Raw genomic sequence first — 27142 nt, 5'->3', positions numbered from 1 at the left:
ATATAAAAGTAAAATCAGTCGTACTTTTTCCCCTTTCAAGGTAAGAAACGCTATTTACATGTAAACAAGAAAGTGTGTATTTTTTGTATACTGTAACGGATGCATATATTTGACATTCAATGTCTTTTTTGTTTGTTTTTAAAATTGTGATTAAAAACATTATCACTTTAAAAACGCCCATTTGTATACAATTTTAACCGAATCTGAATTAATGTCAACATGTGTACTTTCGGTTTCTACAACCAAACTAATAAGTTTATAATTATTGTACTGTTTACTTTTTATCTATAAACTTACTTAACATAGCTGGACCTTTACACGAAAGTCAGTAACTTCAAGCATTTACTTACTAAATGTTTTCATGCTGTTTAGTTAGACCATGTACCACTTACAAGTTTTACATTGCCGCTCGTGTTCAACAGCCATTGTCCTTGAGACAAAAATCCTTGACATAATATCATGAATATAGCACGGTTCATGTTTATATTAAGCAAAATATGTGTAACATTATTTATTAAAAGTTCAACTTTTCTATTGGTGAAATTCATAATTACATTTATAAGTTATTGTTTTGATCATTTTGAACCATTTTCCTAATGGATAAATATATCATATTTGCTTAGACAGACTAAACCATAATTGTCACAGAAAACTAATACCGGTATGTAACTTAAAATGCTGAATGGGGTGACAACATTCAGTATATATGAATATATTTGACAATCAAAAGTTGAGTTACTTTACGCTTGAATACATGGTATACAATATTTGTATGTTTTCTAGATCGATGAGTTAGGCAGATATTCCTAAGACAAAAAACTCCTATTATAGGAGAGACGCATAACGCAGCATGGGAGGGAAGAATTCAACAGTAAGTAAGGAGCAGCTGAAAGAGTTTAAGGTAAATGCATTTTTATGATTATTACTTGATATATTTACTGAAAGTATGCACTGATTTTCAATTTGCGTAAAAGTATTCTTATAAAGCCAAAATAAGACTAAAAAAGAAAACAACAACAAAAAACTGGGTTCTGATTAGAAAGAAAAAGCCGATAAGATTCTCTTAATTCCTAATTAGGAGTTGAAATTATGATTATTATCTCTTACCTAAAAAGGCTTTTATAAACAAAAAACTTCTCATCGACGTTCTCCTACAATCGACGGTCTTTGAAGACCGTCGAAGACCGGTGACAGTGGATTAGTAGACCCCAGTAACAAAGTCCTAAATTAGTTTAGCTCCTAATCAAAAGTAACAAAGTCTCAGTTGGGCTTTATCGTCTTATTAGAAGATGATAAAGTTCGTACAGGCTTTTATAACTTTTAATAATGCTTTTTAAAATTTAATTAGGAGTTTATGTTTATATAAAATTATGATTTGCCCGTAGAAAATCGTAGGGTCGAAATTGGCCCCATTTCTGGGGTTTTATTGATATTCTGGCATGTAGCGTTGATTTGTAATTCTTATCATGTCCGTATGTTCTAAAAAGATCAAGCTTTTTAGGTCATTTTTTTAAAAAAAAATAGAATTACATAGAAAACGCACTTATGTCTTCTTGTGTGAAATTAAAATACCTACTGGAGCTTTGATATTTGGCATATAGTTTTCCCTAGCGGACATCTACACATGATTAAAAAATGTGTGCTGCTTTGGACAAATATAACATCTTTATGTGATTTTGTTACTGATTTTTGCATTGACGAATTGTGCCATTTTCTAGCAATGTATCTCAGTTGCGCGATCAAGGGCCAACATGGCCTTCTTGTTTAGCGTGTCTTGTTACTGTAAAACAGGTCGGTTTACCTATATACTTGTATGTTCCATATTTTTAAAAATTGATACGTTTTAAGAATGATCGAAGTTATTGTTTATACGATTTATACCCATGCCAGTCCCTTGTTAGTTTTTTAGCTCACCTGCAAGTCAAAATACTATACTGTCTACATTTTTCTACTTTTATGACAAAGTATTTCAAATTAATGGCTACTTTCTGGAGGTTGAAAGTAGCAGGTTACATGAAACTAACATGCTCTAAAACTTTTATTTCAATGTTGTAAAATCCATGTTTGTCCTTTCTAAAGAAGCCTGAATTTATTCGTTTCTGAGTCATAATGTGCCTCTAATCATTTTAACAATATAAAAGTAAAATCAGTCGTACTTTTTCCCCTTTCAAGGTAAGAAATTCCGTATTCGTGGTTTTAATAGGAAATTCGTTTGCAGGTTTTGACGAAAGACGTGGTTTGCGATGTGGTTGGTCTATTGAAGGCTTTAGATGCATGCCATGAAACATCAGTATCTTTACAGACAAATCTGAGAGCCGCCATAAACCCATCAGGTAAGATTTAGACTTGCGTAATTTGATAACTTGGCACGTATGTTTCTTACCAATTTAAGGTAGTCTAGTAAAAGTACCCGAGTTGGTATATTGGAGCAAGACTGTGGTCAGTCGATCAATTGATTTAAATAATTTTTGCTGATTGGATTGGTTAGAAGTTCAGCGTGAAATGACCATAACTTTTACTGGTCCTATGTTTCAATAATTCTACTTTTTGATATGTTCTTTTTCTATTGCATAATCAAGTTATTCAAGTGATTGACTTGGAACTTAAAATATATAAACGTGCACAAATAGGAGAACTGGCGAAAGAACCATTACTCTATCTGGTCATAATATTATTTGGTTCTTTTTTAATCCTCTCCCTTCCCGAACTTTTGATACGCTTTTCTTGTCCGGAGTGTAACGCAAAGCATTTATTTATCCAGTTGTTCATAGGATGGAATAAGGTTAACATTGACTCTGTCCTTGGGGTCATTTTTAAGTCATTATAAGGAAACACCGGAAAAAAATTCTTCTTATCTTGTTGTAGTATATCAAATCTTTGAAACTGCAATGGCAAGAACTCAGATACTTGGCATGAAATATTGATATATAGACCTCTTTCAAGTTTGTTCAAATTATAGCCGTAAAGGTGAAATTGGAATCAATGTATTATCATAGTAAAAATAAATATTCTCCAATAGATAGAGTCTTGTCTTACGGAGATCTACCACAGTTGATAAAACAATGGCCCTGGTGACAAATGTTGGCCCGCGCCGTCAATAAATGTATATTGTAAGAGCTTAAGCAGCAAAGGCTAAGAATTAAATAACTAGCATGGAATATTGTCTAGATGACCTCTGGTAAGTCTGTCTTAACTACAGCCTTAAATTCAAAATTGACCCCGCCCTTATGGAGGGCGTTCGTTGCCAAAATTCCAGACATGCAAATTGTTCCTTTGGAAAACTACTTTTGAAAATGCGATTGTGTATGCTTCTCATTTTGTACTGCAAATAATATGCCTCTTAATCTAATGTTTAAATAAAAGTTGTCAGCTTTTAAATAACATGTTTACATAGAGATCTAAATAACTGGCCTAACATAAAAAACAACAAATTAACATGTTCGTATCTTCCATCGGATATAGATAAATATATATACAAATGAAATGTAAAACTCAAATATAGAAAATAGAGTTAAAGAAAACGTGCTTCCAGTTGCAGAACTACAATATCACGTTTACACAATAACATGTTTAATAAGACCAACGTACATTCACAAAGTTTGACGATTTTAAGTCATCCCTATGTGAACGAGTATTTACGAACTAATGTTACGGCAATGTACGGGCAATAAAACCCGCCGCCTATGCCCTAAAAGCGGTAGAAAATAATTTAGCTTACCACCTGGCCAACTGGCCTTACTAGTTACATTAAACATATATACATGTGTACATTGATTAATAGTTCACACGAAATTATTATTATACTACAGACATCATCAATATTGTAGTATAAATGACTGTGTATGGTAAAAAAAGCAATGAACATACTATACAATTAAAACTGAATTTAAAGATGTTCGATAAGGAAATTTAGTGCTCGCCAATTTTTTTAAGCCAATCACCGACGAGGATTTTTCAAATTTTCAGGTTTCAAATCTTAATAGAACAGATTTTATATAAACTGAACGTTTTATATTATAAAACGCAAGTGGGCGGAGCTAAGTTTCGAAGAGCGCTAAAGTGAAATGTACGCATGTGCAGAGATCTTGAAGTTTACTCCTACTAATTAATATTTATGCAAAATGTTTTTTTCCGTACACGCACATGTATTTCGTCACTACGGCATAGAATTAAAAAAAGAGGTTCATTGAAATGAAAACAGGCAAAATAACAGTAAAAATGTTTTATTACTAACGGAACCAGTATCATTTTATAATTTCCAAATAAAGAGTTCACTTATTCCAACAAAGTATGTATGTAATATTTCTTACTTTTTATGTAAATATTACAGCCCGTGCAGCTGCAAAACCGAAAGTAGGGTGTTTTTATTAATTTTACAATATACTGTCATTTGTCCGAAGATGATATGTATATGAACATAATAAATATGTATGATGCATATATAATCAAGCTACAGGTTCATTTCAGCCCGAAAAATATGTCGAGGTGACGGGCGAGGCAAGACATGTCGACTTTTTGTAGCTTACTGTGAAGTTGCAGTACATGAAAATCGGGCACATGACAAATCAGCACATAAATAAAACATTCTAGTGTTCCGTGGTATACATCTTTTTTACGTGTCATACCTCCTTTCCTTATTACAATGAATTTTTACTGCATTGTTATCCATCTTTTTACCTAAACAGAATGCGAGAATAAGCTTTGCAAAACACGTGACCCGAAAATGTGTACCGCTACCTCTTCCAAATATGGTTATACACATTTAGGATATCGTGTGACGTCATGCAGTGTGTTGGGCGGAAAAAAAATTGGCGGAGCACTAAGCCGGTTAGAGTACATATTGGATGTTCTTCGTAAATAAGAAAGCTACAGTCGCTTCGCAAGCTCCGCTCCTTTTTAGCTTTCTTATTTACGAAGAACACCCAATATGCACTCTAACCTATACTTAGCCTTTTGTTGTAAAGAAAAATATATATGAAAAAAAAAAAACAAAAAAAAACAAAAAAAAAAAAAACAAGCGGCATGAGTAGTATAGGCGCCTCTTTAGGGGCCCGACTGCGCATGCGCGGCGCCATATTGGATTCTATTTTAAGAATGACATCATCGTTCTATTTTGAGAATGTGATCATCCGTCTATTTTTAGAATGACATTATCGTTCTATTTTTAATCTCCCGGAAGTATACGGAGCTGACTCGTATACACGATTTAGGGCTTGAATCGCGGACATTGAGGGTCAGGTCCTCGGCCCTAGACGGAGAGATAATTACCATTATGAAAGATAAAAGAAATGTTTCTAAATAGATACGTGCTTAATTTATAAATAAAAAAACAAATAGTTTTTTAATAGGTTCAAAATAATATTTATAAAATATAACTCGTTTACTTACCTACATTTAGTAAGGAAATGACTGTCATAGCGTAACGTTCTTGTAGACTGCGCATGATCTATTTTTAGTCGCGGTATTTCACAACCACCAGGAGCTATTTCATCAGCCCCACGCGGGTGTCAATGAAAGAAAAAGGCATTAAGTACAGTCGCCGCTCAGTCTAGATTCACAATACCTAGCGGAACTATTTTGAACAAAAATCCTTTATCCTTCGTTACTAAATATAACTTTTCATTAATCACAAAAGAATCTATTATCCTTTCAAACGCAGCGACCGTCAAGTACAGTCGCCACTTAGTCTAGATTTACAATACCTAGCGGAACTATGTTGAACAAAAACCCTTTATCCTTCGTTACTAAATATAGCTTTTCATTAATCACAAAAGATTAATAGAATTGACGGACCTTTTCTCTTCGCATGCATTCACAAATTTACGCTTTATATATCGTACCCCCTTAATTAGGTTCCTTTCAAGTGCATACCACGGTCAACTGATTGCATATTTTAAACACGGTTGCCCTTAACAACTGGTCAAATTTTGTGATTTTTATGAACACTTTAAATTCCCGTTTTGTTTTTTTTTTACGAAAATTGATTTTGAATGAATACACTTATGTATACGAAAGTTGTAAACTGACTTTGAATGAATAACTTATGTATAAGAAAGTTGTAAACTGATTTTAAATGAAATTTATAATACATCTAAGCTATAAACCGGTTTTTTATCGTTTGGGGCAACCGTTTACGCTCAAAATTTTCGAGATAAAGTCGTTATAAGATAGAATAAACCGAAAGCTTTCGTTTTGACCCGGGGTTCTCGATTCGATTTTCAGCCGTTTTTGAGTTATGACGCAAGAGCGATTTTAAACCCTAAATTGCGAAAGTCAATAAAAACGTTAGAACTTTTTACCAATCGATTCGTCTCGTCGCGGTGATTAAGAAAATATATAGTTTTATGGGTTTATCTTTTTACCGTTTTCGAGTAATTCGAGTTTAAATTCACCGGAAGTGACGTCACAGAAATTTCAAAATCGATTTCTTCGTTATTACTTGACCGAATATATACATGTTTGGTATCGTTGGAAAGTATTTTACCACACTCTGTTACCGGACGCTATTCAAAAAGCCATTGGACCGGAACTGAAATCACTGAAGCGTAAAAACGTGTTTTCTGTACCACGTCCGGACGCGAACTAAGGCGTGTTTGGTATCAAAACGAAATGTCTCAAGCCGCTCTTATGAATACGGACTAAAATCGAAATTAAAAATCACTCATGCGTAAAAATCATTAAAATAACTAAAATAAGCTTACCCCCAGTCTTTACTCCTTGCCTATCAAACTATTTATGACAAGTTACTATAGCCTATCGTTAAACGGTCCAGTTACGACAGGTTTAAAACCGGTATTGCTATTTTTGATTAGCCAATGAAATTGAAGAACGAGGTTTTTAAAAACCATTTTTTTAAAGTTCATAAAACCCTTAGATTTATATGCCGTTTGAAAGATCTCTGCGAGTAGATACAGAAAATGTATTATTATATGGATCTATCTTTTACTGTTTCTGAGATAGGAGAGTTTCAATATGGCAGACAAAATCACTCATGCGGAAACACGCGCATAACTTTTTCGTTTATGAACGAAACATAGTTATGTTTGGTATCAAATTGAAGGTCTTGACGAGTACATTTTAGTCAACGCGATCAAACCGGGATGTGAAATCACTCATGCGTGAAAAATATATATTTTGGTTACTAGAGCAACCAAATACGATATGATTTTTAATTGTTGACTACCAATTGAAAGAACAGTTCAATACCTTTAATTTACACCCCACATTATCGATTCGATTTTCAACTGTTTACAGAGTTATTACGTAACAGCGATTTTTAAACCCAAATTTTCAAAGTTTACAAAACCCCTTAATTTATATACCGTTAAAAAGATCTCTACGAGTAGATTTCAAAAAAATGTAATAAGTTTATGGGTCTATTATTATGAGTTACTGAGATATTACAGATATAGACTTAGTGTTATTTTTAACCACCAATGTTAGATAATGCGTTATTGCACTACATTGTTCAAAAATATTCAAACGACTGTGGTGTTCTTATTTATGGGTCGATTTTATTCCATCTTGGTATCAAATTAAAGGTATTTAAGAGTTCATTCAAACACTGTTGATAATAAAGTTCATACTGGAAGTCAAAATCACTCATGCGTTAAATGAACAATTCTCCGCTTATTTCTGGACATAACATGGGTATGTTGCATATCAAACGAAAGGTCTTGACAAATGCGACAAGCTGAAACTAACAAACCGCAAGTGAAACCAATCACGCGTAAAAATCATTAAAATAACTAAAATAAGCTTACCCCAACTTTTACTCCTCGCTATCTTAATCGGCAATGAATGAATCGCTACGGTTAATCGTAATAAATGGAGTAAAAGAAGCGTTCGGATTGGTCACTGATAAGACAGTATTCTGATTGACTCGAAAGCAGGTTGGACAACCGTTCCTTGCAATGTGTAAAAATACATAAAACAAGTGAGGAGGAGGAGGAGGTGGAGGAGGAGGAGGTGGAGGAGGAGGAGGTGGAGGAGGAGGAGGTGGAGGAGGAGGAGGTGGAGGAGGAGGAGGAGGAGGAGGGGAGAAGGTGAAGAAGGTGGAGGAGGAAAAGAAGAAGCAGGAGGGGTAGGAGGTGTAGGAGGAAGAGGAGGAGGAGGAGGTGGATGGAGGAGGAGGAGAGAAGGAGGGGAGGAGGAGGAGGAGTGTGGTGGCGGGGAGGAGAAGGAAAGGAATTTTTTTCCCTGTATCTGCAAACGTAAGAATCGTTAAATAAACTTGTAAGAAGGCAGATTTCTTCGGCTTTTATAAATCTGCCTTCTTACAAGTTTATTTAACGATTCTTACGTTTGCAGATACAGGAAAAAAATTCCTTTCTTCTCCTCCGCCACCACCTCCTCCTCCTCCTCCCCTCCTTCTCTCCTCCTCCTCCTCCTCCACCTCCTCCTCTCCTCCTCTTCCTCCTACACCTCCTACCCCTCCTGCTTCTTCTTTTCCTCCTCCACCTTCTTCACCTTCTCCCTCTCCTCCTCCTCCTCCTCCACCTCCTCCTCCTCCTCCTCCTCCACCTCCTCTTCCTCCACCTCCTCCTCCTCCACCTCCTCCTCCTCCTCACTTGTTTTTATGTATTTTTACACATTGCAAGGAACGGTTGTCCAACCTGCTTTCGAGTCAATCAGAATACTGTCTTATCAGTGACCAATCCGAACGCTTCTTTTACTCCATTTATTACGATTAACCGTAGCGATTCATTCATTGCCGATTAAGATAGCGAGGAGTAAAAAGGTTGGGGGTAAGCTTATTTTAGTTATTTTAATGATTTTTACGCGTGATTGGTTTCACTTGCGGTTTGTTAGTTTCAGCTTGTCGCATTTGTCAAGACCTTTCGTTTGATATGCAACATACCCATGTTATGTCCAGAAATAAGCGGAGAATTGTCATTTAACGCATGAGTGATTTTGACTTCCAGTATGAACTTTATTATCAACAGTGTTTGAATGAACTCTTAAATACCTTTAATTTGATACAAGATGGATAAAATCGACCCATAAATAAGAACACCACAGTCGTTTGAATATTTTTGAACAATGTAGTGCAATAACGCATTATCTAACATTGGTGGTTAAAATACACTAAGTCTATATCTGTAATATCTCAGTAACTCATAATAATAGACCCATAAACTTATACATTTTTTTGAATCTACTCGTAGAGATCTTTTTAACGGTATATAAATTAAGGGGTTTTGTAAACTTTGAAAATTTGGGTTTAAAAATCGCTGTTACGTAATAACTCTGTAACAGTTGAAAATCGAATCGATAATGTGGGGTGTAAATTAAAGGTATTGAACTGTTCTTTCAATTGGTAGTCAACAATTAAAAAATCATATCGTATTTGGTTGCTCTAGTAACCAAAATATATATTTTTCACGCATGAGTGATTTCACATCCGGTTTGATCGCGTGACTAAAATGTACTCGTCAAGACCTTCAATTTGATACCAAACATAACTATGTTTCGTTCATAAACGAAAAAGTTATGCGCGTGTTTCCGCATGAGTGATTTTGTCTGCCATATTGAAACTCTCCTATCTCAGAACAGTAAAAGATAGATCCATATAATAATACATTTTCTGTATCTACTCGCAGAGATCTTTCAAACGGCATATAAATCTAAGGGTTTTTATGAACTTTAAAAAAAATGGTTTAAAAACCTCGTTCTTCAATTTCATTGGCTAATCAAAAATAGCAATACCGGTTTAAACCTGTCGTAACTGGACCGTTTAACGATAGGCTATAGTAACTTGTCATAAATAGTTTGATAGGCAAGGAGTAAAGACTGGGGGTAAGCTTATTTTAGTTATTTTAATGATTTTTACGCATGAGTGATTTTAATTTCGATTTTAGTCCGTATTCATAAAGAGCGGCTTGAGACATTTCGTTTGATACCAAACACGCCTTAGTTCGGTCCGGACGTGGTACAGAAAACACGTTTTTACGCTTCAGTGATTTTCAGTTCCGGTCCAATGGCTTTTTTGAATAGCGTCCGGTAGCAGGTGTGGTAAAATGCTTTCCAACGATACCAAACAATGTATATATTCGGTCAAGTAATAACGAAGAAATCGATTTTGAAATTTCTGTGACGTCACTTCCGGTGAATTTAAACTCGAATTACTCGAAAACGGTAAAAGATAAACCCATAAAACTATATATTTTCTTAATCACCGCGACGAGACGAATCGATTGTAAAAAGTTCTAACGTTTTTATTGACTTTCGCAATTTAGGGTTTAAAATCGCTCTTGCGTCATAACTCAAAAACGGCTGAAAATCGAATCGAGAACCCCGGGTCAAAACGAAAGCTTTCGGTTTATTCTATCTTATAACGACTTTATCTCGAAAATTTTGAGCGTAAACGGTTGCCCAAACGATAAAAAACCGGTTTATAGCTTAAATGTATTATAAATTTCATTTAAAATCAGTTTACAACTTTCTTATACATAAGTTATTCATTCAAAGTCAGTTTACAACTTTCGTATACATAAGTGTATTCATTCAAAATCAATTTTCGTAAAAAAAAAAACAAAACGGGAATTTAAAGTGTTCATAAAAATCACAAAATTTGACAGTTGTTAAGGGCAACCGTGTTTAAAATATGCAATCAGTTGACCGTGGTATGCACTTGAAAGGAACCTAATTAAGGGGGTACGATATATAAAGCGTAAATTTGTGAATGCATGCGAAGAGAAAAGGTCCGTCAATTCTATTAATCTTTTGTGATTAATGAAAAGCTATATTTAGTAACGAAGGATAAAGGGTTTTTGTTCAACATAGTTCCGCTAGGTATTGTAAATCTAGGCTAAGTGGCGACTGTACTTGACGGTCGCTGCGTTTGAAAGGATAATAGATTCTTTTTGTGATTAATGAAAAGTTATATTTAGTAACGAAGGATAAAGGGTTTTGTTCAAAATAGTTCCGCTAGGTATTGTGAATCTAGACTGAGCGGCGACTGTACTTAATGCCTTTTTCTTCATTGACACCGCGTGGGGCTGATGAAATAGCTCCTGGTGGTTGTGAAATACCGCGACTAAAAATAGATCATGCGCAGTCTACAAGAACGTTACGCTATGACAGTCATTTCCTTACTAAATGTAGGTAAGTAAACGAGTTATATTTTATAAATATTATTTTGAACCTATTAAAAAACTATTTGTTTTTTATTTATAAATTAAGCACGTATCTATTTAGAAACATTTCTTTTTATCTTTCATAATGGTAATTATCTCTCCGTCTAGGGCCGAGGACCTGACCCTCAATGTCCGCGATTCAAGCCCTAAATCGTGTATACGAGTCAGCTCCGTATACTTCCGGGAGATTAAAAATAGAACGATAAGTCATTCTAAAAATAGACGGATGATCACATTCTCAAAATAGAACGATGATGTCATTCTTAAAATAGAATCCAATATGGCGCCGCGCATGCGCAGTCGGGCCCCTAAAGAGGCGCCTATACTACTGGCATGGACAAATTGGAAACATGTACAAAGGAAAACATTTGTATACTTTGTAACGAAACAATAAAACTATGAACATATAATAATATGATAAATATAATTCTACGGGAAAATTGAACCACTTCCGGTGAGTGATTTTACTCATAATTTAAAACGTAACCTTTATTTGATGTTTATTGATATCATTGACAAAATTTAATTCATCTAACACAGAAAAATGCAATTGCTTGAAAAAAGAAATTTTTTTTTTAAAGCGGGCCCTGAGATTTCATTTCCAAAATCAAGATAGTACTTTTCCGTAACACATAATTGCAATCTTTATAAGTTTTTTTTCAGTATAAATACACTTGAAGGTTATATTTTCCTTACTTTATTCTATATCAAAATTTTGAAAATTGATTACTAGTAATTGATACAGTTTCTAAAGTGGGCGCCGTGATTTCTTACTAATTTAAAAGAATGTGTTTTAGAGAGAGAAAACAACGATAAGTTTGAAACAAAAGCTTAAATACATCTACGTAATAAATTTCTATTTTAAGCCATCAACAGAAAGCTAATGAATTTATCTTTCCTTTGATACCAAAATTATTAAAACTGACTGAGAAACAAAAAAGTAAGAAGGAGGAACCGTGTTTTTCCTTCTGTTTTATTAAAAAATAGGAGAGTCTCCGGGTTTTAAACCTGCCCGTACATTTCCGTAAATACTCGGTCATATAGGGGCGGGGCGTCATGCATAACCTAAGATCGTCTAACTTTGTGAATCCACTTTTGTCATTGTGTAAACGTGATCTTGTAGCAACACGTTTCCTAAAACTCTATTTTCTGTATTCGAGTTTTACATTTCAATCTATATTTATTTGTCTTGTCTCGGCAAAGCTGCTTCTGTATCATATCCGATGGAAGATACGAACATGTAATTAGTGTTTTTGTTTCTCTTCTTCTTTCTTCGTGTTAGGTCAGTCGTTTAGATCTCGTATATGTTAAGCTACAGTCTCACTTACATCCCGGCAGAGCCCCGGTAGACGTCCGGGGTGATCCGGGAACATCGGGCATTCGATCGCGATGGTAATTTAATTAATTTTAATATCACGGGGTTCCGGGTGATTGACCCGGGAAGTTATAGCTTTTGCCGGCCCTTCATCCTTAGCTCTGCCGGGAATGACCGGGGTTCACTACCGGGGAAAGCACGGATCGTACTCTGCCGTGCACAAAACCGGGGAATGATCCGGGGCATGATATAGCCGGTAGAGCTACGGTAATGCCCCGGTGAATGCTTGCAGAGCCCCGGTGAAGGCCGGCAGAAACCCCGGAGGATGCTGGCAGAGCCCCCGAAAGATCACGATGGAGCTACGGTTGATCCCGGTAGAGCCCCGGCAAAGCCCGGTTTATTTCAAAAGAATCAAGACAATGTGCGATGATATTAAAACCCTTCCCATTTCCCTTTTATCCAGTCTTGCATAAGGATTTTTCAGAAAATCATGAATTACTGTTCTGGAACAATAAATATAATATTAAATAAAAATTATGTATCAAAGTAATCATTTTCGCGCGTTTTCAATCCAACGGGGTTCTACCGGGACTCGTCCTGGGCTCTGTCTGGATCGACCGGGGCTCTGCCAGGGTAAACCGGGGCGTCATCCGGGAACGACTGGGGAAGAACCGGCATGAACCGTAGCTTCACCTGGGCTCTGCCTGGATGGTCCGGAGCGCATCGTGGGTGGTAAGGTGGGAATTACTGTAGTGTTGCCGGGGTAAGTGTGATCGCAACAATAATTTCACCCCGGATCGTCCCGGATCATCCCAGTAATTAACCGGGGTGGTCATGGGCTCTGCTGGGAGTAAATGGGACCGCAGCTTTAAACCCTCTTATTTAAAAGCTGAGACATTTGATTAAAATATTGGATTAAGAGGCATATTATTTGCAGTAGACATATACAGTCAAAAATGCAAGGCATACACGTTCGCATTTTCAAAGTAGTTTTCAAAAGGAACACATTATATGTCTGGAATTTTGGCAACGAACGCCCTCCATACGCCCTAGGGGATTATGGGGTTTCCATATGAAAAACTTGAGTCCTCTGGCTACGTAAGTGTTACAAGAAGATATTTGGCTAGCCACATTGCCTTGGGGGCCGCTACTGAATTAGTTCAAAATTATAGCTGGTAGCAACATGAGACTCCCAAGACAATTATTGACTTTTCTTTGAAGCAAGTGACTTCCAACGATGACTTTCCATAGCACCAAGTGACTTTTACACCAGCAGTTTACATTACATAGCAATCAGTGACTTCCCTTAGAAACCACTGACTTTAAATGCAACAGCTGACTTTTGTTAGCACCATTGTCTTTCATAGCAACCATATACTTTAATAATCATCCAATGATTTTCAGCATCTGTTAACTTGTTATTTTACTGGTCTTTCGGGATATGAATTCCAGCACATTAAGTGATGAAGATTGAAAACCGCTTAAGTCGGTGCTAGGGTGCGTGAGTGATGTTGCATTTTCCCATTATCCCTAATAAACAGACTCAATCAGAGTCTGTAATGTTCATGTAATTCTTTTTATTTATGCTTCTGATGAATCGCCCTTTTCCAGATTTGTATACACCCGTTTGAAAAAAAACGGGTGGTATAATAGGAACAACCCTGGCATGCGGCGTCAAATTTTGACTAGAGCATACCTTCAATGCGCATGGAAGAATGATAATGAAACTTCATAGAAATATAACCACAATGAGAACCTATGTCACGCGCATACTATGAGAAGCTATGTCACACGCATGAACCAGGTCTACATGTCAAAGCTCAAAGTCACGCTTGGCCGGTGCAAAACTTCTACATGCATAGAGAGATTTCAATATAACTTAACACAAATGTTAAACATTGTGAGGCAGGGTGTCGTGTGTAACATTCAGGTCCCTGTGGCCAAATTCAAGGTCACACAAAGGGGTCAAAGTTCAGATAAAGATATGTTATAAGAGAATTGCATTCGGACAATTTAGTCATCATTTATTGAGGGATTAAAACACAAATGATTCTTATCATGACTACGAATATGAAACATGTAATTTTGGTTAGTATATGCAAGGTCAATGTCACTAAAATGATAATATAGAGATTTTGTCAAGCGCATATCTCCTACACGCATGGAGGGATTCTCATGAAACTTCATAGAAATGTTCACCACTAGAGGAGCAGTGTCGTACACATGAACCTGGTCTCTAGATCAAAGGTCAAGGTCACATTTAGAATCCTTTTTCGGAGCAAAACGTCTATATGCACAGAAGGATTTCGATATATTTTCGCACAAATTTTCACCATTGTAAGGCAGAGTGCTGCGCGCAGAATCCAAGTCCCTTCAGCTAGGTGACACATAGGGATACAATTTCAGATATAAGTATGTAAATGTGTATTCAAACCTTTTAGTCATCATTTCATGAGGGGTTGTAACACAAATGGTCATTATCATAACTTCGGTTTTGGTACTTGTAATTTAGCTTAATAAATGCAAGGTCAAGGACACTAAATGACGATGAAATATACAGATTTTGTCTCTAGGTTAAAGGTTAAAGTCACACTTAGAGATCATTGAAAAATGTTTGTTCGGAGCAAAGCTTCTACAGTCATCGGGGGATTTTAATGTAACTTGGCACAAATGTTCACCATTGTGAGTGTGAGGCTAAGTATTGCGCGCATAATCAAGGTCCCTGCTACCAAAGTCAAGGTCACATAGAGAGGTTATAGTTCAGATAAAAACTGAAGGTGTGTACAGGGACCATTTAGTCAGGTAATATTTGCAAGGTCAAAGTCACTAGAGGTGATAGAATAGCCAGAAATTGTCCGGATATTGCCAAGAGCAACCATTGACATTCCTAACTAACAAATGAATTTGAAAGCAAACATTGACATTGCATATCAACAAGTGACTTAACATAACATCCACTGACTTCCATGGTAACCATTGACGTCCCTCATCAGCCCCTGACTTTCGTACTTTCCTTATCAACCACTGTGTCTTAAAAAGCAATCATTGAATTCCATTTGCAACCAGAAGCATTCTGTGACTTTCCAAAGCAACAGCTACTCACATAGCATCCACTGACATCCTTTAGAATCCAATATCATTTATTAATTTTCTTATCAACTTTTTAGAGCAGTCAATACTTTTCGAAAGCAACCAGTAACTTCTAGAGAAACCTTTCATGTTTCCATATCTACCAGACTGATTGACTTTTAAAATACCCATTGACTATCCCTTACAACTACTGACTTACATTGTTATCAATGACTCTCCTTAGAAAGCAGTGACCCCCTTATCAACCATTTACTTTCCTACGTAACCAGTGTCTTTCATAACAAAAGTTTATTTTCAATATAACAAGTGACTTTTTCACTTTTCATTTAGAGCTTTTATAGTTAAATGAGCGTAATAAGGGCCACCATGGCCCTTTCATCATAGCACTTTTGTTAAGTGATTACTTCCGTTACAATTTAACTTGAAATTTATGAAAATAAGTGCCAAATGACTTGTGCTCTTTTCTTTCCAATTTGTTATTATCTCCATTTTGTAAGTTCAATGTCCGAAGCATAGCTGAAGAGACATGGGGCATTAGCTTTGTTAAAGAACTGTTATTTTATTACTTTTCTTTGTTAATGAATGACCATATCTTGATATTAGAAATTGATTCCAAAACTACATGCCCCTCACCGCTGTGAGTTCGAATCCTGACAGACTTTGGGTTCTTAATGTAAGGAAGCTATCTAGATAGCTTATAGAATGTTGGTGGCTCCACTCAGGCCTGTTTGCCTGAAATAATGCACGGAAGGGCACCCGAGGTCTTCCACCCACCAATAAAGCTGAATAAATGCCATATGATCTACATGGAATTTTAAAGAGCATAAATAATTCAAAGTGAAAAATTCATACAACTGAAGTCACTATTACAATTGACTGAAAGTCTGTAAATTAGTAAAATACTAGTAGTATATAAATTTCGAACGATCTTTGATAGTTTTAAACGATGTAGGCCGTGTTTTGCATCTAATTTTAAATTTGTTAAAATTGTTGTTATTATATATAATTATATATATCAATGAACAAAGATAATAACGAGAATATTGTTTAATTGTCAGACAATGTATTATTTTATTTCATTATTCCCCCGCCATAAAATGGCTGGGACATGTAGGGTTACCCTGTTCCGTCAGTCTGACTGTCATCATCAGTTTCCCCTCATCATCTTGGCAACAGTTGTACACATTCAACTCAAATTTAATGTACGGATATGTCATGGCATACGCAAGTCAATTTCGCATATTGTCATGGTTCGATGATTTTCAACATAGTTATTCCTCTTGAACTTTGAAAAAATGTGAAATTTTCAGTTTCAGTTCATTATCTCCCCCAACAGTTGTACACACTCAACTCAATTTGACATATGGATACATCATAGGAATAAGCAGGTCAAGTTTGAATTAGGTCATAAATCGATGGTTTTTGGACAAAGTTATCTCCCTTAAATGCTTGAAAAAAATTGAGATTTTCAGTTTCCGCACTCTTAGTTGTGTATAAGGTTGAAATCTCATGTGAAAGTATTTAACCCAAAGTTACAAGTCAAGTTCGGATATGGTTTTGGCTCTTATTGGAGCTAAATGCTTGTTTTTTCCGTTGGTTATCTTATTTTGTAATACGTTTTGTCCAAATTTTGGTAAATCGATACTCTTTTTAAATGACATGACTTAGGAATAGATATTTAAAATGCACACGGATTTAAAACATAATAAATGTCGATTCAGTACTGTACAGCTGTAAAATGCAATACAAAACGAGACAAAACAGTGTTTCCAAGTTGTGTCATATATAGACAACTTTGCAAAACACTTGGCCATTGCTTTTAAGTTATACTGCAAAATGAAGAAAGATAAAAAAAAGGATAGGTTTAAAACAATAACAACAGTAGGGATCTTACCACAGACCTCTCACATATTAGGCTCTCATTTTTGACAAGGCTCTATACATTAAGCTAATGTGGCTTTCCAAATATCAGTTATATACTCCATATTCTTTCTAAATGGACAGAAACGAAGAAGGATCGAAGTTTTGAAGGAGGGCTATAATGTTTTCATAATGACGTAAAGTCAGACTGTACACAAGTACCTCTTAATATAGTTTGATTTAATTTCATTTAATTTTGAACATATTAATACAAAATGAAATTCATTTCTTTAGGACCGGCACTACAATGCCTAAGAATCTTGCATATCTGTTTACATTTCTAGCCGTCCAGCTTCAATAGCTTAAATTATAGTCGAAGCAAGGATTCAAGACAAGGCTCAATTGTGAAATCCTGATATTTTTCAAATTGATGTTTATCGATGTAGTTGTACCACATAAAATTATTTTTATGATAATAGTAATGCAGTACTCTACTGTATGAATATCGACTTTTGATTATTTCCTGCAAAACAAATGTTTTACATAATTATAAAATACATAGATATTGCGTTACATTTTTTATGAAAGAGCTCAACGTTTTTGACGGGTCGTACACTTTTGATTGTCGCTCAATAACTTGAGTTTGCTTTGGCATATTGACGCAAAACATTGTGTGTGGGTAGCTATATCAAGAGGCAGTTTGGGATTGCCACCCAGGTGTCTGTGATTAAGGTAAAGGTCACTGTTTCTAAAAATAGAAATTCAGTTTACGCTTAATAACTTGAGTTTGCTTTGCCTATTGACAACAAGCTTGGTGTAGGAGTAGCTGTTATCAAGAGGCAGCTTGAGATTGCTACCCAGATGTCTGAGATCAAGGTCACTGTTGCTAAAATAGAAATTCAGTTTCCGCTTAATAAATTGAGTTCGTTTTGCCTATTGACGCCAAAATTAGTATCTGGGTAGCTTATATCAAGAGGCAGCTTGGGATTACTAGCCAGAGCGGCGCCCCTTTTTTCATCAACAATCACATTTCAATTAATGTACATTCCATTTTCTGAAGACAATGCTCATTGCCGATTTGCCAATAACTTGAATAAATTAACAAACTATTCTTTATTAATAATTCTAACTTAGCATAAAATAACAGCAGCAGCAACAAGAAAAACAAACATTTGCAATTCCATTCCATAGTTGAGCGTAATGTTTAAAAGCTTATTATTCTAAATTATATTTTGAACAAGATGATGATCCATCCAATGACAAAAGTGAAGAAGAGCGAATACAAGAATGCCAAAGGAATGCTTTGCAGCTATTGATTACAACAGAGGTATAAAACTGAAATAACTTACATCTTTGTAGATACATTTATTATAATGTATATAAATGTGGTTTGATGCCTCACCAGTTTAATCCCTTTAAACATCCCCTTTTTTAACCTCTTGGTAGATTTTGATTGAAACTTAATTTGCAGCAATAACCATTAGGAAAGTCTTTTATAAAACCTGCTCAAATGGTTTCCGGTCTGTTGAGTAAGATGCCGCAGAGTTTTAGAAAAGAAGTTTTAGACGATATCCTCTTCACAGTCTGTTGGCTAAAAATGATGAAAATATACGGGAATGATTCTTAGATGGACCTGTATAAAATTGCTTTAATAGTTCCGATCCGCTAAACAACTTGATATATTCTTATAAAACATTACAGCAATAATCATTTGGTAGTCTTCTACAAAAAAGTGCTACTGTAACAATGATTTGCTGAACAAGAAGGCCACCAGAAATATCTCCTTCTCAGTCGTTGGATTTTGTAGACACCCTCTGGTGAACGAATCAGGTCTAACATGGCTTTCTTGTTAGTTTCATGCTTAATTTTTGTCGGAAGCCTGGATGTTATTCAGGAGGTATTCAATGCATAAGTAAACGTCATAGGTTTTGAGTTGTTGCCTGTGTTATTTTTCATGCTCGATGTTTCTTCGGACAAAATCTTTTAAGTGTGTGAATTATCAACTTAAAAATTCTCAGATTGATAGATCTCAATGAAGAGGAGTATTTTAGTGCACATGAATGAAATGTTAACTTGGAGTTACATTGCCTATTAATATTTCCATGTTCATCTTTTTGTTTGAAGGATAACTGGCATAAAACGTCATCTAGGTGGATAAATGTGAGAAGTGCGCACGAATAATAACTCTTTTTTGTACAGTTTTTGGTTATTTATCCTTTTTATATGTATATAAATGTCCACATTTGCCGTTTAGCTTACCGAAATTCTGCGTACTCAGAGATGTTTTTTCTGATTGGAATGTGTCCGGCGTACGCCGTCGTCGCATATCGTTGTCCCAAATTTCTTTTAACAACTCCTAGTAATACACAAGGTGGATTATGACCAAACTTGAAAAAAGTTACCAAAATGTATCGGCGATGTTCATAAGTAAGTCACAAGAGCTGAAATATGTAAAATAAATCTCCTGATAAAGTCCACAGCCTAGAACTTAGACAACTGGCTTGTAACATCACCTAGTATTCTACTACAAAATTTATATCAATTATGTAAACCGCGGGTGATTGAACTTATTCAGACTTACATAAAAAAACAACATATTTACGTTTTTAGGTCAAACTGCAATGCAAAGAGCTTGGATATTTTGATTGGCCATGTTGCCGATCAAACCTCTATAAGTTCTATAAATAATGTCCCTACAGTCAAACATGACTGTCGTGGGGCCCATTAGTCAGCAGATTGACATTGTGTCTTAAAAAACTACTCATCCAAACCAATGACAGCCAGAACATATATAATTGACATGCATCATTTGTGGTCCTCAACAGAAATTATATGAATGATGCCCCTAAGCTCGGGACCGGGGGTCAATTAGTTTATAAACTGAGATCGGAGCGAAGATATTAAGTCTTTTCGTTGAAACAATGCTGCCCGCAGCAAAGATATTTGGCATGCATCATTGTCTTGTGGATCTGTTTGAAAAGTGTAAAAATCATGTTCCAAGTGTCATACATTGGATCCATGGTGTCGCTTAAATTGTATAGATAAACTTATATAATAAATATCTTTTAAAAGTCCATTCCAACAAAACGTCTTTGCAAAGAGTATGTTGCTGTTGGTGTTCTACACAAGCTTTCAAATTGTAATATTTCGTTGTTGACATCTTCTTAAATATATTAATCATAAGACATTAAATGTCACGCTAAATTAAAGAATCACGATATATTCTAGCAGATGATTTTCGGTGAGTGATCATGGTCCTCTTGCCATAAGAGTTTCTGTTGAATGGCATCGGAATTATTTCATTTAATGGTAGAAGAAAATGTTAATTGTACAAATGCATATTTTTCTTTAATCAGTGTTATTGTAGTAAAACATATGAGATAAATGTTCCAGATTATATCTAAGATCTCTCTGTATTTAGATTGAATTTGATTTGATATATTAAAGCTATTTCGCGTTACTACATTTATTCTGATTTTTTGTAATTTCGCCTATTTTTATTGTTTGAAAACATAATTTAAGGAATTAACCTCAGGTCAGAAGAAAAAGACAGTGAACGATTTCGAAAAGTTCCTTCGGTATATGACGAGTTCAATAAATAAAGAGATTGAGTACATACCTGAGGATTTTAACGAATCATTATTCGAAACATATAAGAATAGAGACATCAATACGTATTGTAATGACAAGCAGGGACAAATAAAACAGATAATCACGGAGAACAAAAGACTGAGGGAGAAAGTAAAATTCTTACAACAAGAAGTCGATAATCGGAAGGCCAACATAGACGAGCTTGTCATTGGTCAAAACGAACAGAAAAAAATCAATAAAGAAAAACTAAGGAATTTCGAGGAATACAGAACAAAAGTAACTAAACAGATGGAAGATTTAGGATGTCAGATACAAGATTTAAATGGCAAGCATTTAAATCAAGAAATTAAAGAACTGTCTGATGTATGTATGCAATTAAAGAAGCAGGAAAATCAATTTAAGCAATGTTTACAGCAATACTCACATTCACATCAAGATGCGGCGGACAACAACGATGCAAATATATCCGAAATACAATGTCAAAATTACACAAGTCTAACTGTTTTTGAAAACGACTTGTCAAGTCAGCAGGGTTTGGATTTCAAGAAGAACGAGAGACCTAAGACAAAAATTGATAAAAGAGAAACTGATGAATACAGTGCATTACATGGAGATCATAAAACTTTGGGCATTATAGTTAAAAAGCATGAAGAATTGAATATTTGTCATGACGACCTGAAACATTTATGCATGCGATTCAAGGACATCTTACATGAATTTAAACATGACACGAAGCTTCTTTTGGAAGAAAAAGACAAAGGAAAAAAAGAAAATGAAGAACTTACTTTAAATTTGAGGAAACAAACTAATGAGTTGGAAAGATTAAATAACATTATTGATGGTATGATGAAAATGACTTCAAAATATGAGAATGATTCGGCTTTAGGCATTGATGAAAAATCATGTTTACTTGACGAACTTGAAAAACGAAAAAATGAAATCATTGTGTTGAATGAACAACTAGCTTTTGCAGATCAGAAATGTAAAGATAAGACTAGTGAATTTGAAAGCAAACTGAAAAAAATGGCAAATGAGATTAAAGAACTACATACAAAGAAAGGAAAGCTAGAGGCCAATAATATTCATTTGGTAAAAGAAGTTGTAGAACAAAAGCAGGAAATAACAGTAGAGCACGACAAAATCGATGGCCTGGCAAAAACGTGTGCTAAGTATGAAAATGATTTGTCATGGCTCAGGGGGGAAACAGATACTGGCAGACAGAAAATAGAACGTCTGGAAAGTGAATTAAGTGCACTAAAAGATGAATGTTGCAATTATAAAAACACTAATGGATCATATTTGACAGAAATTGCTGAACTTAAGTCATCAATGACGATGCAAAAAACGGAGCAATGTGAAGATATTAAAACCAGAGACAGTGAAAAATCAAGTTTACTTGACGAAATTGAAAAACGAAAGAATGAAGTCATTGCGTTGAAGGAACAACTAGCTTTTGCAGATCAGAAATGTAAAGATAAGACTAGTGAATGTGAAAGTAAGCTAAAAGAAATGACAAATGAGATTAAAGAAGTGCATGCAGAGAAGGTAAAACTAGAGGCGAAAAATGAAATTTTGGTGAAAGAAGTAGCAGAAAAAAAGCAGGAGATAAAAGAAGAGCATGACAAAATGGATGGCCTGGCAAAAACGTGTGCTAAGTATGAAAATGATTTGTCATGGCTCAGGGGGGAAACAGATACTGCCAGAGAGAAAATAGAACGTCTGGATAGTGAATTAAGTGCACTAAAAGATGAATGTTGCAATTATAAAAACACTAATGGATCATATTTGACAGAAATTGCTGAACTAAAGTCATCAATGACGATACAAAAAACGGAGCATGTTAAAGATATTAAAACCAGAGACAGTGAAAAATCAAGTTTACTTGACGAAATTGAAAAACGAAAGAATGAAATCATTGTGTTGAAGGAACAACTAGCTTTTGCAGATCAGAAATGTAAAGATAAGGCTAGTGAATGTGAAAGCAAGCTGAAAGAAATGACAAATGAGATTAAAGAAGTACATGCAGAGAAGGTAAAACTAGAGGCGAACAATAATCTCTTGGTGAAAGAAGTAGCAGAAAAAAAGCAGGAGATAAAAGAAGAGCATGACAAAATGGATGGCCTGGCAAAAACGTGTGCTAAGTATGAAAATGATTTGTCATGGCTCAGAGGGGAAAAAGATACTGCCAGGCAGAAAATAGAACGTCTGGATAGTGAATTAAGTGCACTAAAAGATGAATGTTGCAATTATAAAAACACTAATGGATCATATTTGACAGAAATTGCTGAATTAAAGTCATCAATGACGATGCAAAACATGGAGTATTGTGAAGATATTAAAACCAGGAACAGTGAAAAATCAAATTTACTTGACGAAATTGAAAAACGAAAGAATGAAATCATTGTGTTGAATGAAAAACTAGCTTTTGCAGATCAGAAATGTAAAGATAAGACTAGTGATTTTGAAAGCAAATTGAAAGAAATGGCAAACGAGATTAAAAGAGTGCATGCAGAGAAGGGAAAGCTAGAGGCGGAAAATGAAATTTTGGTAAAAGAAGTAGAAGAAAAAAAGCAGGAGATTAGTAGATGGAACATCAGACTTGATGCCTTGACAAATATAGAAAAGAAATATGAGATCGATTCGGCTTTGCTCGTAAAAGAAAAAGAAATCGAAAAAGAGGAAAGAGAACGTCTGGATCGTGAATTAAGCAAACTCAATGACAAGTTTATCAATAATTGCACAGCTTATGAAGTACTTTCAAAAGAAAATGCTAAATTACAGTCAACAATGAATGAAAATGATTTGGCACATCAAACTATTATTAAAGAAAAAAATGAAAAAATTTCAAGTCAGGATGAGCAACTCAAGAAAACAGCGAAAACAAATGAACAATTGATTTTGAATATTAAGGACAGGGATGAAAGAATTGTCCATATGGAACAGAAAATTATATCTTTTGAAACAGAAAATCATCGATTACAAATGGAAATAAAAACTCTGAATAAACGTTTTGTAGACCAAAAAACTGAATTTGAAACTAAAATTGATAAGTTAGAAAGTGACAGGGAAAGGTTGGAAAGGCAAATGGATATGGTAAGACTAGAATTTAATGCAAAGCTTAAGGCACGTCTCAATGAAACAGAAAAGCTGAAACATGAATTACAAGACAAAGAACATGACCTTAAAGAAAGAACGATACAAGCAGAAGAAACGCAGAAGAACATGACAGAGGATTTTAGAAAACAAAAAGAAGCTCATGCAATTGAAATATCGAATTTTAAAGATATGGAAAATACCCTCAAGGAGAAACATCAAAGGACAGAGAGTAATCTTAGGAAACGACTTGATCAGGAGGAAAGTATTAAGCAATCACGAGACATAGAAATAAAACAGCTTAATGCCGGCAAATTGAAGCTTATTGACGATCTTAAAAGGCGGACAGCAGAGTATGAGAACGTTAGGAGAGAGCTTGAAGCGATAAAGAGCCGAAAAATAATTCAAGGTAATACGTGCATTATAATCATTGTATAAGAAGTATCAGTTTGATCACTGAAGTAGGAATTTTTATTTTGTGTGTTTATACATGCGGTGAATTTGTTAATTTACTTTTAATTGATACTTAATAAAGAAAAATGATATATGCATTTATAATATTGATTATAATTATAATGCAAATACATTTGTCGAATATTGATTGGGTTACGGTGCCGTTTAGACCACGAAGAACGGAATTCGCACATATACTAGTAATATAGTTTTCTAGATCAGAGACGATTACCTACTTGTTTGCATAAAAACCTGTAATTGTACTTTCTTCTTTATGACATATTTCTCGATTCAAATTTCATAACTTCAAATAATAGTTATAAGTTACACAGTTATGATAACTTTATATCTTTTATTTTATGAGCAATAGCCGTAGCCGTTAAAGGCCTAACGTGCGCTGTCGTCAGTAACAATTTGTGTTATTATAAATTAATTATGCATGTTTCTTTTGGATAAACGGATAGTATAACCTTGCTGACATAAATATAAACCACGGCTAGCGCATCGGGTCATATTTATCACATTTACGCTATATTCCCATGTAAATCCCCCGTCAGCAACATGTATAACTTATAATTTACTAGTATTAGTTGCTAATGGTATGTGCAGAGGTACAAAGCCGGAATAAGACTTTTATGATCCTATCCGCGAACCGAAGGATATGCCGATTTTCAAAGGCTATATATTCTCCGGTTTATCACGTCCGCAACCTGCTTAACGACTTTATATTTTAAACAAAGTATTCAATTTACTTTTTAGACATTTTTATGATGTTAACCTTAAAAATACTGCACGATTCGCATCTTTGTGTAAATATTTCAAAGAAGAAAGTATCTAAAGTTGCATAGATTTGTATAGTTGATTTTCCAGCATTTTGGAAGGTTTGTTTATTTTAATCTCAAAATGAGAAATAAAAAGACTCAAACAAAAATGATTCTTATAAAAACTTTAAGTGTCCGACATTTACTCACAAGTAAAATATTTTAAAGATACATTTTAAATCAAAGGGAACTTTTAGGGGATACATTGTTGATGTTAATTATATGATATGATAATGGAGCGTACCAACCAATGTAAATTTATGTGCATTATTATAAATAGCAAAGTATAGAATTGTTTTGTAACGCAAACATAAATTTTCTGTTTACAGTGTTCATATAGATAGAAATTCGAATTGTTTAAACATATAATTTTATTATACAGTTCAGTTGTATTGCCAAAGTGGTGTTGGTCTGTTGTCAAGTGTCGAAGACGAGCTAAAATGTGTGTTAAAGAGCAAATTTGATGTAGAAGAGAGTGTTGATATGGACATCATTGATTGTGCTAAACCATCAGACATCATTTCAGATATCCCTCTTCTCATTTTATGTATCCAAGCTTCTCGACTTGGCACTGCTGTTACCACCACAGTTCAAGGACTTAATTGTAAGACATTATGGCAGGCAAAAATCGAGCACAAGAAATTCTTTAATTTGTCCTCAAAATTAATGAAATTGGACTATAATGTTATGATATTATATTGGTAGCTCCAAATATTGATCAACATTTTTTTCTGTGTATTTTGGTATAGATAATAGACCCCTCATTGAAAGCATTCTGATAAAAACGTTGGATTGATTCATTAGTTATAATCTTAATTGCTTTATTTATATTGTATGTATAAAGATGTATAACAAAAAGAGCCTATTCATTAAGATATATCTAATTATTTTTTCATACATTGTTTAGTGACACAGAAGATGGCTGTTTTGATATTTCACCACAAAGATATACATGCTTTACCATCCCAGGCCAGTGATCGTGTTCTGACACAGCCGGAGTTAAGAAATCTCGGAGGGATATTTGACCTAGCCTTCCTTTCTGGGAAAGGAATGTACGAGTGCGACATGAACCGAGTTAACTTCATCAGTTTGACCAATTTTATCAAGAGAGAGGGTACAAAGCGATTAAAGGACGACTTGTAACTTCTTAATAAATCATTTAAAAAATGGTTAAGGAAAAACTTTAGTGGCTTAATGTGTCACGTGATGCTAATTAGCTAGGCGACGCTTTAAAACGTTGTTTCATTGTTTGGTGAAATTGTTTAGTGATATTTATCATGCTTTGATGAACTCCTTTTTATGTGTTTTTGTTCATTATATATGCTGCCTGTGTGCTAATTTGACGGTTCAAAGCGGTTTACATGAACAGTGTTATAAAATGTTTGTATATTTAAAGATAATTAAAGTTATAAAATAAAGTTACAGCGCTTAAGTGTTAGGGTTTGTTTGGCGCTCTTACGATGAATGGTTGTAATTTTTATGACAATATCGTACTTTAAGAACATTTGCAATGTAAATTGAATAATTTCATTTGATTGTGATATAAGTGATTTATTCATTGACATTTCAATAAAAGTATAGCAGATCAACTGCAAATGATTTAGTGCACTGTAATTATACAAATTTGATTGTTATACATTCCATTTTTCAAAGGACTTTAATTCGTGTACATATCATCCATTCATGAAAGTATGTGTAAGCTCCGAGCTTCATTATTTTTGATAAACAAAGTTTGAATAAACAAAGTTTGAATGTTATACACAGTCATTATGTGCATAGTT

General features: G+C 34.7%; 1 protein-coding gene across 1 annotated transcript; it reads left to right on the top strand.

Annotated features, from left to right (window-relative positions):
* The first annotated feature begins 718 nt into the window (after positions 1-718).
* On the top strand, positions 719-27142 carry LOC132749228 (myosin heavy chain, cardiac muscle isoform-like). Its single transcript, XM_060738945.1, has 6 exons — positions 719-901; positions 2219-2333; positions 18645-18730; positions 20926-24496; positions 25744-25965; positions 26269-27142. Exons 1-6 carry the CDS (start codon positions 851-853, stop codon positions 26502-26504), a joined length of 4281 nt encoding a protein of 1426 aa, XP_060594928.1. The 5' UTR covers positions 719-850; the 3' UTR covers positions 26505-27142.

This window comes from Ruditapes philippinarum, unplaced genomic scaffold (assembly GCF_026571515.1).
Source record: "Ruditapes philippinarum isolate M1 unplaced genomic scaffold, ASM2657151v2 ctg2975_1_1_1_1, whole genome shotgun sequence".
NCBI lineage: Eukaryota > Metazoa > Mollusca > Bivalvia > Venerida > Veneridae > Ruditapes > Ruditapes philippinarum.
This window is presented reverse-complemented; position numbering and strand designations above follow the sequence as displayed.

What these genes read in the sequence shown, in the direction of transcription:
- LOC132749228 (XM_060738945.1), top strand. Translation starts at nt 851, where the DNA reads ATGGGAGGGAAGAATTCAACAGTAAGTAAGGAGCAGCTGAAAGAGTTT. An exon ending in AGCAGCTGAAAGAGTTTAAG is followed by an intron (nt 902 to 2,218) that starts GTAAATGCATTT and finishes ATTCGTTTGCAG; the next exon opens with GTTTTGACGAAAGACGTGGT. An exon ending in GAGCCGAAAAATAATTCAAG is followed by an intron (nt 24,497 to 25,743) that starts GTAATACGTGCA and finishes TTTATTATACAG; the next exon opens with TTCAGTTGTATTGCCAAAGT.